Here is a 13313-nt window from a genome sequence, read left to right as displayed (position 1 = left end):
GCAAATCCCTGTCCCCATTGCACAGCATCCCTGCAAATCCCCATTGTGTGGCATCTCTGTAAATCCCATTCCTGTTGCACAGCACCCCTGCAAATCTCCGTCCCCACTCCACAGCATCCCTGCAAATTCCTGGGGCTGCCAGGAGCCACAGGAACGCAGCTGGCCCTGGTGATGGGGCTGGAAAGCCTGGCAGTGCTGCAAGGCTGCAAATCCCTGTCCCCATTGCATGGCAGCCCTGCAAATCCCCATTCTGATTTTGCAGGATGCCATGACTCCAGGACCCAGCCCATTGGATGCAGGAGGGAACTCCCCACCAAGCTGTCCCCAAGGTGGGTCACCAGGAATGCTGGTGACACGAGCAGCAGTGCCACACCACAGGGACCTCCAAGAGAGGCCACCAGCACCCCGAGGGAGCCAAACCAGGTAGGAGAATGGCAAGGAAAGAGAGACAACACACAGTTATCCTGAATCCTTGGGGAATTGTCCTTGGATAGACACAGTACTACAGACGCTGCCAACTCATCTTTAAATTAGTCAGTTTAGTTGGTAACTAGAGGGGGGGAAAAGGCCTCTGGTGGTAGCGGTTCAGCACGTGCTCATCATCTGCCCTTTGCTGGTTTTCCCCTTTTCTGCCTTTTTTTCTCTTGAAAATAGCAGCAATGGAGCAGTACCCAGGATCCTGCCTCTGCTCTCCATGCCCCATCCGTCTCTGGAACAGCAGCCCCCTCGGAGCAGGAATCCTCTCCAAGGCACCACCACCACAGGTTTCTCCCTGGATCCTCCATTTGTGAACATGGCACGAGCAAGAGCCACTCAGTGGCCTGGGATCCCCTCCCAGATGATCCAAATATCCCTGTGAGCCAGAGTGCAGAGAGCAGGGACCATCTGCAGAGGGACAGGAGAGGACACAGCTCGAAGCCACTCGTGCCTTGGAGGCTCATCAGGGTGAGAACAGCTTTGTCTGAGACTTCCAACCCCATTCCCTGGAGCTGAGCTGAGTTTTTAATTTCCAAAGCCTCAGCTTTCCCTGAGAGGAGGGGAAGGGGCAGCTGGGGAAGGGGAGTGGCAGTGGGGGCACAGCCCCGGGGCGGGTGTGGGTACTGGGGGAGACATGGAGCTGGCTGAGAGATGCAGCTCAGTCCTGGAATGGGCCACAGAGATGCCACGTGGAATCACAGAAGCACAGAATTGTTGGGGTTGGAAAAGCTCACTGAGACCATCAAGTCCAACCATTCCCCCCAGCGCTGCCAAGGCCACCACTGACCCATGTCCCCAAGTGCCACATCCACATGGCTGTTAAATCCCTCCAGGGATGGGATTGCCCTGGGCAGCCTGTGCTGGACCCTTTCAGGGAAGGAATTTTCCCCAATATCCAATCCAAACCTCCCCTGGTGTATCCTTCTGGGATGGTCCCTGGCACAGCCAAGATCCCACTGGTGCTGGGACCAGTGCCGGAGCAGGTCAGGCTTTTAATCCTGGATTGTGCTTTCCGTTAATTAATGGCCTTCCTGTGGTTGAACTGCTGGCTCCAGCTCCCCTGCCTCACGGAGCCTGGACAGAGCAGGTGCCACCTGGCAAGAGTCCCCAGCCTCATCCCCTCCCCTGAGCTGGGATCCCCACGACAGGGCCGGTTCAGGAGCCAGAATCCAACTGAACCGCACAGGTAAGGATGGGAACGGGGTTCCCAGGGCGTCACCGTGGTCCCTCCTGGGAGCACTGTGGCTCTCTGCCGTGCCTGCAGATCTGGGGGTCGCAGGAGGGAGGGGACTGAGGTCCCCCCTGGCTGCGCTCCGGCTCTCCACACGCTCGGCTGGCACGTGGAGCTCGTTCCCGACGCGCTCCCGGCTCCGTGCATGGCAACGCACACCCTGCCTGACTCGGCACTTCTCTGCAGCCCACGGACCTGCTGTCCCTGTCCCTGCCTGCGCAGCGGGGGGAGGCGGGGGGGTCTCCAGCAGCGCCAAGCCCCCTCCTCCGCAGAGCCCCTGTGTCCTCCCCACACAGCCCACCCACACAGCCCGGCTCCCACACCATTCCCGGCTCCCACACCATTCCCGGCTCCCACACCACTCCCAGGGCAGTGCCGTGGGGTACCAACACCCTGGGGCTCACGGACACTTCTCACACCTCAACGACACCCCCCTGGTCCCCACCCGGCCCCACCGCTCCTCGGCCGAGCTTCAGCAAAACACTCGAGTTTTGGGGCTTCCCTCCAGCAGCGCTGCTGACTCAGCACCTGTCCCCTCCCTGGGGAGGCCAGGACGGGTGGGAGACAAAACCAAACCCCACGGCAGGTCCCAGCCAGGCTCTGGCACGGCCAAAGGGGAAAAGCCATGGATGGGGAGGCCACAAGGCTGTGCTGATGGGGAGGATGGAGCGTGCTGTGCCAAGGGAGCACAGGGTGGGCCACATGCCTTTGTCCTGGGAGGCTCACCCTTTGTTTAGTCCAGCCCTCACCCCAACCCTGACCCAAGGCCTAGCCATTGCTCTAACCTTAAACTTAGACCCAGCCTACCCCTAAACCTAAACAGAGACCTAACTATAAACCTAACCCTAAACTTAGCCTTAACCCGAGCTCTAACTCTAAAGGTAACAGCAACCTCCACCATAACTCTAACCCTAGCCCAAAATCGAATCCTCACCTAATGCTAACCCTAAGCAAGGAGGCACACAGCTGCACCCACGGACTTGTGTCCTTCCAGCTGAGCTCTGGCAAGGAGCTGCTCGAGGACAGGGCTGTGGAGCCATCCTGGCTGCAGGAGAAGGGACATGGGGCAGCTCCAGTGTGAGGATAAACCTCAAACCACCGCGAAGCCGCACGGACATCCTGGAGCAGAGGGATGGAGCATCACCACCGAGCAGTGACACCCTCACCAGGCTGATCGATGCCACCGCCTGGCAGGGCTCCACGCCTCAGAGCCAGGCTGGGGCCATCAGACCTGCCAGGGCTCCTGTTCCAGGCTGCAGCTCCCTCTGTTCTCAAATTCCAGCAGCCCTGCCTGTTATCTGCCCTCGCAGGCAGAAGCATTAGGGCTCTGCTGCAACGGGGTGAGATTTGGGGTGCCCATCAACAAGGAGGGGTTTGCCTGGAGGCTTCACTAGGAGCATCAGCATCCTCACCCCATAACAAGCAGACACTGAACCCCAGGGGACACAGACAGATCCCTCTCCAGACCCTACTCCACAGCCCAGCAGGGCACAGCCACATTTGGCCAGCAACAGCTCAAGGGAAGAGAAGGGGGGAGAAAACCCTCCACCAGTCTCTGCCTTTCAAATCCTCCTTATAAATAGCTCCTCGGTGTCTTCTGAGTCACCCAGCTGAAACGTGCAAGTTAATAACAGCCTGGGAAGGGGCTGGGAAGGGGTTGGGAAGAGACTGGGAGCCAGGGGAGGTTTCTGGCTCAGTCAGCACTTCATGCCAGGTCTGCCCCAGCAGCTATTGGCTGCTTTTCCATCCTCAGGTGCATCAGACCTCCAGCACATCTGGAGAGCAGAGGGCTTTGGGAATGCCAAAACACGTGGTGAGGCTGTCCTCAATGGCTGCAACGCTCGGGCTGGGCCCTAACCCCCTCCCCAGCCCCAGCCAAAAAATCAGGGGTTAATATTTTCAGTGGGAAATGCACCCCACCCGACCTCCAAATCCTCCTCCTCTTTCTCTTTGATTGATCATAGAAAACACAAACTGACAAAGACCCAGAAGGCTTGAACCCACCCAGGATGCTCCCAAGTCATTCCTCCCCTCTGACTCCATACACTGGTGCTGCAGGCAGGGCACAAGGATTTGGGTCCAGAAGCAGCATTTGGGGCTGGGAAGCAGGATCTGGGGACAGGAGCAGCATTTGGGGCTGAGAGCAGGATTTGGGACAGGAGCAGGACCAAGGGCTGCTGCTGCCAAATAATCAGCCTCAGGGACATTCCTGAGATGGCATTCAGCAAGTCCCAGAGACCACTGTGCTGGTCCATCCCTCCAGGGTGCTATGTGGGTGACAAGGCTTGGGGACATCTTCCTACAAGGTGTTCCCAAACACCTTCCTACACTTTCCTGCGTGGCCAGATCGGACAGGGAACAACCCGGTCTGGTGGAAGGTGTCCCTACCCATGGCAGGGGAGTTGGAACTGGGTGGGCTTTAAGATTCTTTCCAACCTGAACCATCCAGTCCATCCCACAGTCCAGGCTCCAACCCCCCCCAAATATCAAATCTTGGGATCATCACCCAGGTGATCCGAGCCCCAGGCTGCCCACACTCAGCAGCCTCTCCATCCCTGACCCCGCTGCTGCTGCTGTGCCGATGGAGCAGTGGCAGGCAAAGCATCTCCCAGCACCCTCCATCCCCCTCACTCCCCCCTCCAGACAGGTCCATCCATTAAGGAGGACAGGAGAAAGCTGGACAGGCAGAAAGTCCCAGGCAGCTCTGGGCCCTGCCGGCATTTCTGGCCACAGCCCAACACAGCTCCTGCTGAGCCACGTGGAAGCTGGGAAGGAGACAAAAGCCAAAGCAGGGACCAGGGTCAGAGGGGAGGAGGAGGAAGGAAGGATTCCCGGAAAGGGCTGCTGCATCCATCCTTGCCCTGGGGAATCCTGCATTCACTCCCTGATGGATGATCAGCCTCCCGGAGCCCCCGGAGCAGCACAGCTCGTGGGGAATGTGCAGGGCTCTGCTGGAGATGATGGCCAGGACACACTTGGTGAGATCCCTCACTAACAGAGCCAGAATCCGGCCTGATTCCCAACACTTCCAAACCACTGGCTGTTCTGAAGTTGAGGATGCTCAGGGGGATGTCCCAGGGTGATGGAGGGGAGGCTCCTGGCTCACCTTGGGGATCTTCCATGGTGAGGTGCAGGATGCAGGATGCTCACAGACAGGAGTTTCCCCTCCATTCCCTTACCAGGCACCTCCAAGCTCCAGGGCTGGGTGCCCAGGCAAGTGGGTGACACTGAAGAACCCCAGATACAGGGGCAAGAAGAGCCTGAGGCTTTGGAAAACCTGGAGAAGATCATCTGAGAACCCAGCAATGGGGGGTCAGGTTGCCCTCACCCCACTGAACCCCTTTCCCTGGCAAGTGGAGCCACCCCAGCCACACTGATGGGGTGATGGAGTCGGTATTTTCCATGGCACTTTACACATGCAGCCCAGGGACCAGCAATAACCACAGAGCAGAGGGTCTGGGGAGTTCTCCAGGGGGCTCAACAGCCCACCCTCACCTTTGCAGATGCTCCAAAAGGCGGCTGAGCCCAGCTTGTGCCCCCGTGTCCCAGACAGCCTTGCTCTCTGGGTTCTGCAGGGCTAATGCCACTGGAGCAAGCCCCACAATTGTGGAATGGTTTGGGGTGGAAGGGACCTTTAAAGGTCACCTAGTCCTACGGCCATGGATGCCCCCGGGCTGCACGCTGAGAGGCAAGCAGGAGGAGTGTGAGGATGCACAACGTGGAGGGACTAGAGTTTCCCTTCCCAGGACACATGGGCAGTGGCAGGTAGGGACATCAGCAGCATCACAAATGTCACTTCATGCCATCAGCCCCTCCAGCTGCTCCCCCAGGTACCCTCCAGGCTGGGACTCCAGAGAAAGCAGCTCCCAGTTTGGTGCATCAGGGAGGTAAAATGGGGGTGGAGCGTTACACATCACCCTTGCATGAGCCTTGATGGGGACACATCATCCAGGCTCTGGCATTGATGTGGGCACACACCATCCGGGCCCTGGCACTGACCTGGAACAGCCAGCACAGACTAACACCCCCCTGCAAAGATGCATAAGAACCATCTTTGTCCCCTCGCAGGACACGAGGTTGGTCCCTCTGCCGCTGCCCAGGGGCTCCCGGCCGTGCCTCGGGCAGGATGGAGCCTCATCCCAGCTGTGGCTGCAGCCACGGTCCTTCCTCCGTCACGTGCCTGGCACTGACCCTGTCACCGGTCCAGCGCTGAGCACGGTGACACTTGCCCAGCTCACATATTTGTGCGGCTGCTCCTGCCAGGCAGCTGCCAGACAAGCAGCAGGGAGGGCTGGGCAGGGGGCGGGCAGCCCTGCCCACGGCCCGAAGGAAGCCCTGACCTCTCCCAAGCTCCGCTGAGCCGGGTCCTTCCCGCAGGGATGCTCAAAGCGGCGTCTCCTCCTTCGTGTTTTCCATCCACAGAGCTCGGCGGCTTCTCCCCCTGCCCCGGCTGCTCTCAGATGCTGTGACAGCAGCAGCTACGGGCACTCCGACATCCCACCCACTGCTAACCGGGTCAGCGGCCGCCCACCCGGGAACCCGCTTCCCGCCGGGGGAAAAGGCGGAAATGGGTTAAAACGTGACCTGGATAAGGCAAAATGGCACTTGACTGGCTGCACCTGCATCTCCCTGCATGAAGCGCACCGTGCACGTGGGAGAGCCGGGCCGCCGCTGGATCCCGGCCGCACGCGGCATTCCCGGGCCAGCATCGAACACCAGGGGGCTGGAGCGGGAGCAGGGAGGCGGCAGCATCCCCCCGCAGCGCTGGGCTCACCACGGCCACCCCTCCAGCCAGCGCTGCAGGGCCAAGGGCATCATCCTCTGACAGCTCCTGGGAAGCTTTTCCACTTCTGTATAACCCTCGGGGTATGCAGGGACAGGGACAAATATCTGTGAGGGACATGTGGTTATATCCCGGGTAAAAGGGGGAAGCAGCTGGGCTCACCATTCCCACCTCTCCTGCCCGGGGCAGCTTGAGGGGCACAGCCAACTCGGCTACGCCAAGTTTTTGTATCATCTACCTTTTTTAAAAGCCTTTAGAGAGCAGCAGAGGCATTCCAGCTGGAGGGAACATGGGGGCTGCATGGCATTTTGAGACCTTTGTGTGTTTTGCTTAAAGAAAAGGACACGTGCACATGTGCAGGCAGCACCAGGGAAGGATCTCTGCAGGGAACAAAGCACACACAGCACCAGGGAGTGAGCCGGGAGAGCTGGGGGAAGGATGCTGCCTGCAGAGACAGACCCAGCACCCGTGGCAGCGTAGGAGGATTGGCAGCTCTTGGGGTCTTGACAAGGTGGGTCCAAGCCCCACACCCCAGAGATGCTGGAGGGTGTTTTCTACAGAGAGGGGTAAAGTTCTCATCCAAAGGTGACCTCACGAAGGTGTAAAAACCGGTGATGCTGGAGGGTAATGTGTTGGGCTGGGGCAGGACTGGGCAACAACTTCCCTGCACCCCAATACTCCTGTCATCACCTAAAGCACCTGCTCACGGAGACCTGGGGCTGCTCCTGGGCACATCCCAGTGCAGCAAGGTGCCCCCAGGGAGCGGTGGTCCCGGTGCTCCCTGCGTGAGCTGCTGAGCCAGGCAGTTCAGCCAGAGCCCAAGCATGTGGAGCTGGCACTGTCAGACAAAGGAATCCAAGCACTGAGCAGCCTCCCTCCTCGTTGCCCTACACCTGTATCCCTTTCCCGCGGTTCAGCTCGCCCTCTGGCAATGTGGAGCCTGATCCCACCGGGGTAGGATGGGAAGCGACCGGGAGCACCCCAGATCTCCCGGTACCCAGGAGGCAGAGCACCCAGGTCCTGTGAATGGCCCGTGCCCAGCCTGCTCCCCGGCAGCTGTGGAGCCTCGTGAGCGCCGCACATGCGCGGGCAGAGCCGGGGGTCTCCGCCAGCCCCAGCCGAGCCCGTGGGCCACGGGAATTGAGGCACCGCCAGATTCCCGTTATCCAGCTCAGCCCCTCTTCCCACGTGGGCGCTTCAGAGCATCACCCTTCCCCGCTTCCAGGGAGCACTGTCATCCCTCAGCAAGGTCACCCCACGCTCTCATTGAAAGCCCCCGATGTCTCTGCTGCAGAACGAGACCACTGTGACCCCTGGAGCCCCATTCCCCCCTCGCCAGATGCAGACAGGCTCTGTGGCACCGGGACCCCCAGACCTGTTGTGTACGTGGGTGGGTGTGCAAGGGGCGGCTTCTCTTGACCTGCGTGAAGCCAACGAAATCACAGTTCAGAGGCCTGACCTGCATTTCACAAAGTCACCCAGGGCCCCCCTGCAGCCCACCACTGGGCCAGGAGCCTTCCACCCCTGCAGGAAATGACCGTGGGGTGAGGGAGATGGGGAAACAGGGAGATTCTGTTCACACCAGCCCTCTGTCACAGGGACGCCAGCGATGACCTGCCCTGGGCTAACGTAGGTGGCAAGTGGGGAACAGGGTGGGGGAAAGGGGGGTCACAGACTCTTGTCATTCCCCTGCCACCTCCTCCCTGCCAGCTGTCAGGCAGGAGGAACTTTTTCCTGCCGCCCTGGTGTCTCCTTCCCTCCTTCGCCCAGCATCACTCCCAGAGCATCCCTCCCTCCTGCCGTGGTCCCCCCATCCCCGGTGCCGGCGGGAGGGGACTCACAGGTCAGACGCGGCCGCCTGGTACGGCTGGCTCCGGCAGAGGATGGAGTGTCCGCAGCCCTGGCCCATGGCTCCGCATGCTTCGGCAGCCCTGCCAGCCCCGCCGCCGCCGCGCCCGACTGTCGGTGCCGGCTGGGAGCGGAGACTCCCGCCGCGCTCAGCTCGGCGCTGTCGCCGAGCCCGATGCAGCGCGCCGAGGCGTGCGGGAGGGGAGGGCGGAGGGGGGGGCGCCGCTGATTGACGGCGCTGCTGCGGCTCCGCGGGGCTGGGCGGGGGCCGAGCGCTCGGCGGAGGGGCCGAAGGGGCCGCACCTGCCGCCCGCCGCCGCCCACCGCGCCCCGCGCCCGGCCGCGCCCGAGCGCCGCTCCGCGCCGGGGGGGGCCCGCCTTTGTCTGGGGACCCGCACCGGCCCTGCCCGCCCCGCGCTCCCCGCGGCCGCAGCCGTCCCTCCCGGCGCCTCTGGCCCTGCCGGGACCGCAAGCCTCGTCTACTTGGCTACCCGGGGACGTCGGCAGCGCACGGCGATACCGAGCAGCGCCGGTCCCACAGGTCCCTGTCCCAGGGGCGCTGAGCAGCGCTAGGCAACACCCGACCAGCAGGTTGCTTTCCCAAAGGCACTGAGCGGCATTAAGCAGTATATTTCCTCTTCTATAAGAGGAAACTGCCTCAAGTTGTGCCAGAGGAGGTTTGGATTAGATATTAGGGACAATTTCTTCCCCAGTCAAGCGCTGCAGTCACCATCCCTGGGGGGATTTAAAACGCGTGGAGATGTGGTACTCAGGGACAAGGGTTAGTGGCGGGCTTGGCAGTGCAGGGGGAACGGTTGAACTTGATGGTTTCGGCTTTTCCAAATCAGAATTCTGTGATTCTGTAATATTGGACAGCACTGGCCACAGGTAGGGCCCTGACAGAGAGCGGGTCCCTGCCCACAAGCAGGTCCCAACCACATGGGTGAGCCCCCAGCTTGAACCTGCAGATCTCCTGCCCAGGGTTCTTCGTTGACTGGGGCCTGGCAGAGAAATCCCCGCTCGTTCTTGCTTGGAAGCACCCAGGCTGGCATTGCTGGGTGGGCATCACTGGATGCAGCCTGGGTGCCCAGGCAGGTGGGTGGACATCGCTGGGTGGACATCGCTGGGTGGACATTGCTGGGTAGCCCTTCCAGCCCACGGAGAGGAGGAGGAATGTGCCTGGTGGTGGAGATGCTGCCTGTGGTGGCCCGTCCCCTCCCTGCGATGTCCCCTGTCTAGTTGGGTTGCTATAGGGCATGGACTTCCCTGGCCTGACCTGCTGCTCAAAGGTGGCCAGTGAGATTCACAAAGAAACTTCCTCCTGGTGCGTCTGGTGGGGACGCCTTATCCTGACCTCCTGGCTGGCAGGAGAGGGTCCTGGGAGAGTCCAACACAGTGTCTCCTACAAATCTCTCTTGCTTCTCCTTGCTAGAGCTGCTGGTGATCCTGCACTGGGCACTGACACAGGCTGCATGTCTTTATTTACTTCCAGGAAGGCGAGGTGCTGTCAGCGTTCCGAAGGCAGCGTTCCAGCTCTGTGCCCTCGTACCGATATTTGTGGCGTGAATATGAAACAAGCCTTGCTTTGCCTTCTGCTGAGACTCCTCAGCCACAGGATTGAATTCTGTGAGCTCTGAATAGCCGGGCTTTGTCCTCGAGTGCACATTGTGCAGGATACCAATTCCAGCGCTAATGGAGATGTATTTGCTGATACAAAGCAATTTGCTCTGTGGATCCTTTCCCTGCAAATGGGTTCTACATCACGCTCAGAGCTGTGAGCTCCCATGCTGTGCATGCAAGGAGATACCTTCCTTCCTCTGGAGACACCCAGCCCAGCTTCCCGGGATGGTCCGAGCCACACCGATTCCTGCTTTGAATCGTGGAACTGCAGATTAATTAAGGTTGAAAAAGCCCTCCAAGACCATCAAGTCCAACCGTTCCCCCAGCACTGCCGAGCCCACCACTAAACCATGTCCCCAAGGGCCACATCTACATATCTGTTTAATCCCTCCCGGTCCTGCCACGCCCATAGAAATATCCATGAGAAAGTTCAATTTCAGCAATTTCGAGGGGGGGGGGTGTCCCTCTCTGATTTTTCCACCATTTTCCCTCTCAAATATGAGGACTCTTTCAGGGAGGGAAGAAAACGGTGAAACAGAGAAAAGCTTTTCCATTTTCATTGACATTTATCCTGGGAACAGATAAAGAACAGAAAAAAACACACAGAGGAACCCGAAGCCTTGTTTTTATTGCAAGGTCGGTACAAGCTGTTCTCAAAGAAAAAAAAAAAAAAAAAAAAAGGAAAGAAATTTACAGTGATCTGGAAAATTATTCCTCACATCCACAGGTCCAACAGCTTTGACCGTGGTGTGGGCAGAGCAGGGAGAAACCCCCCCACATGTATTTTGGGGTGGGGATGGGTGTCCCAGGGAGCTGTTTGGGGGTTGTCAGGGTGCAGCTTTCCCATTGCATTCCCCATGCCAGGGAGACGCTGTCACCAGTGCCCACCCATCCTGTGCCAGAGCCATCCTGGTTTGGATGCTAGCTGGAAAGGTGCTGGAGCTCTGCACCCACAGTCAAGGCCCTGGGACAGCCCATGCTGGCAGGGCCAGGATCTAGCTCTGGGATGGAGCTCCTGAACACCTATGAGAGACTGAAATGGTTAATTAACATTTTGACTTTGACACATGGTCTCATTTGCACCTTAATTCAGGCAGAGGCATCTATCTAATAATTTTAATAACCGTATCATAACAACACCCCAGGAAACAGCTTGGGTAGCCTGAGGGGGCAAGAGCTTTCCCAGGGTTTGGAAATGGGGTTGAGAGAGAGGAAAAGGGAAAAAAGGGGAAAGGGAAGGATGGTGAAAGGGAAAGAAGGGGAAGGGGAGAGGAAAGGGGAAAGAAGGGGAAGGGGAAATGGTAGGAGAGAAAGGGAAGGATGGGAAGTGTAAGGATGGGGAAGGGGAGGTGGAAGGGTGACAGACCTGGATCAGCCATCACACCACTGCAGGCTGGTCTCAGCAGCCCCCCCGGTCCCCCTCCCTGCAGCCCCCGGGACTGACAGGGCAGCAGGAGGGCGGCTGGTGCCAGCTCCTGCAGCCCCGTCCAGCGCCTGTCACCGAGCCTGCCCTCCGGCCTCTCCCGGCGTCCCCTGCCTGCTCACATCTGTCAGCCGGCTGCGGGAGGGGACAGGGACCCGCCGGCTCCACCGCGCCCAGGACGTCACACGGGTGACCTTGCCCGGTGCCGAGCCAGGGGGATGGGGCGCTCATGGCCAGTGCTGGGCCTGGGGGGACCCTCTGTCCTCTCCTTCCAACCCCCGTTCTCGTTGCCCCTCAAACGCTTCCCACCTCCCCCAGTCCGATACATCCCCAAGACCAAAGTCTGCAGAAACGTCCCTGTGGGGCCATTGCCCAGGTGGCAGCATCCGTCCCTTGGGTGACAGCCCTGCTCTCCACCGTGCTCCAGGGCTTTTTGGGGTGGGGTAAAGCAGGGATGGGATTTCCAGGGGTGATGGGAGGGACTCGGTGCTCCTCTGGGCTGCAGAAGTGACTTGGAGCATCGCCCCCTCCCAGGTGTGGGGTCAGCTCTGCTCTCTCACCTGCAAACAAGCTCTCAGATATTTCTTCCCAGCAGGATAAGGCGGTGAATTCCCTGTGGAAGCAATCTCCTGGAGTCCCACAGTTTAGTGACCACAGGCCTTGGAGCAGAGACATGGATATGCCACGTGTCCTGTGGGCCAAGAACCCATGCCCACTAAAGCAATACAGTCCTTCCCCAGAAGGACAGAGATGTTGGTTGGGATAACCCCACCCTCTGCTCATCCCATCACAGCTGTGCCAGCACGCAGGGGGGGCTCTGCGAGGGCACCCCCTTCCCAGCGTGCCTCCACTGCCACCCTCCAGCCCCTCGGGCATCCCCCCAGGTGGGTACCAACCCTCGGGGTCTGGCCTTTGGGGGCAGCCCCCCACAGCGGGGCTGAGGGCGCTGGGGTTCGCCTAACACCCGCAGCATCAGGCACGGGTGCGGTACAAAGGTTCGTCCCCAGGGGGGGACCACGGGGACACGCGGTGTGGCACATGGGGCTGGCACGCTGCCGCCCCGGCTGCTGGCTGCCAGGTAGCCATGGAAACCTCCCGGCAGGATGCTGTGCCGATAAATAGCCAATTTGAAGTGATTCTCCTCAAAGAGCTTTTTTTTTTTCCCCTGTATTTTTTGATACGTAAAGTCCCAGCCATTTTTTAGGTTTACCTTTACGTTTTTATTATTTTTCCCTTTGTTTTATTGGTTTCCCTTATTTCATTGTTTTTCTTATTTTTTTCTTTATTTTCTTATTTTTCCTGCGACTCGAGGCCTGAGCCCTGTGAACACTCAAAACTGGGACCTGCAGCCTTCCTTGTCGTCAATGAGCCGAAGCTCCTTGTTGTTCCAGTGGCAGCACACACACAAGCGGGGTGGCATCGTTCAGGGGGTGCAGGGCCACGTGTGCATGGAGCTGCTGCTCACCTGGGCACGTATTTGGGTGGGATGAACACACGTGAGTGCACCTGAGTGCCCGTGTGTGTGTGTTTGGATGCGTGGCTGTGCGTGGAGCTGCAGACCCGGGCGCGCTGTGTCGGTGCAGGCAGGCTCATGCACACGTGTGTGTCACGGGAGTCACAGCCCAGCATGGGCTCCTCAGGAGCCTCCCAGGGGTGGAACAAGAGGAAATGAAGATTTTGGAGTCCTGGTGACCCACAGCCGGATGCCACCTGAGATTCATCCTCCACGAGTGGATGGGCAGAGCCACACCTGCTCCTCTGAGGCTGCACCCCAACTCGGGTGCATCTGGGTGTAGGGCTGGGTTGGGGATGGGTGCCCAGCCTGCAGGACGCCTGGCACATCCATGTCCCTGCTTGGAGCGCTGTGGTCATTCCCCACAGGGCTCCAGGAGATGGATTCTGCAGGGATTTCACTGCCTTCTCTCCCTGGA

General features: G+C 59.6%; 1 protein-coding gene across 1 annotated transcript in view; it reads right to left on the bottom strand.

Annotated features, from left to right (window-relative positions):
* Window positions 1–8400, bottom strand: part of PDE2A (phosphodiesterase 2A) — a 36507-nt gene extending 28107 nt beyond the window's left edge. Inside the window, exon 1 of the mRNA XM_027717832.2 lies at window positions 8333–8400. Within this exon, the coding sequence (XP_027573633.1) occupies window positions 8333–8400 (68 nt within the window). The remainder of the gene's footprint in view (window positions 1–8332) is intronic.
* Between the last annotated feature and the right edge of the window lie 4913 nt (window positions 8401–13313).

The sequence above is a fragment of the Pipra filicauda genome, unplaced genomic scaffold, assembly GCF_003945595.2.
Source record: "Pipra filicauda isolate LSUMZ 115617 unplaced genomic scaffold, ASM394559v2 scaffold352_size854550_pilon, whole genome shotgun sequence".
NCBI lineage: Eukaryota > Metazoa > Chordata > Aves > Passeriformes > Pipridae > Pipra > Pipra filicauda.
Note: the sequence above shows the minus strand (reverse complement) of the source record. Positions and strands in the feature narration are given on the sequence as shown.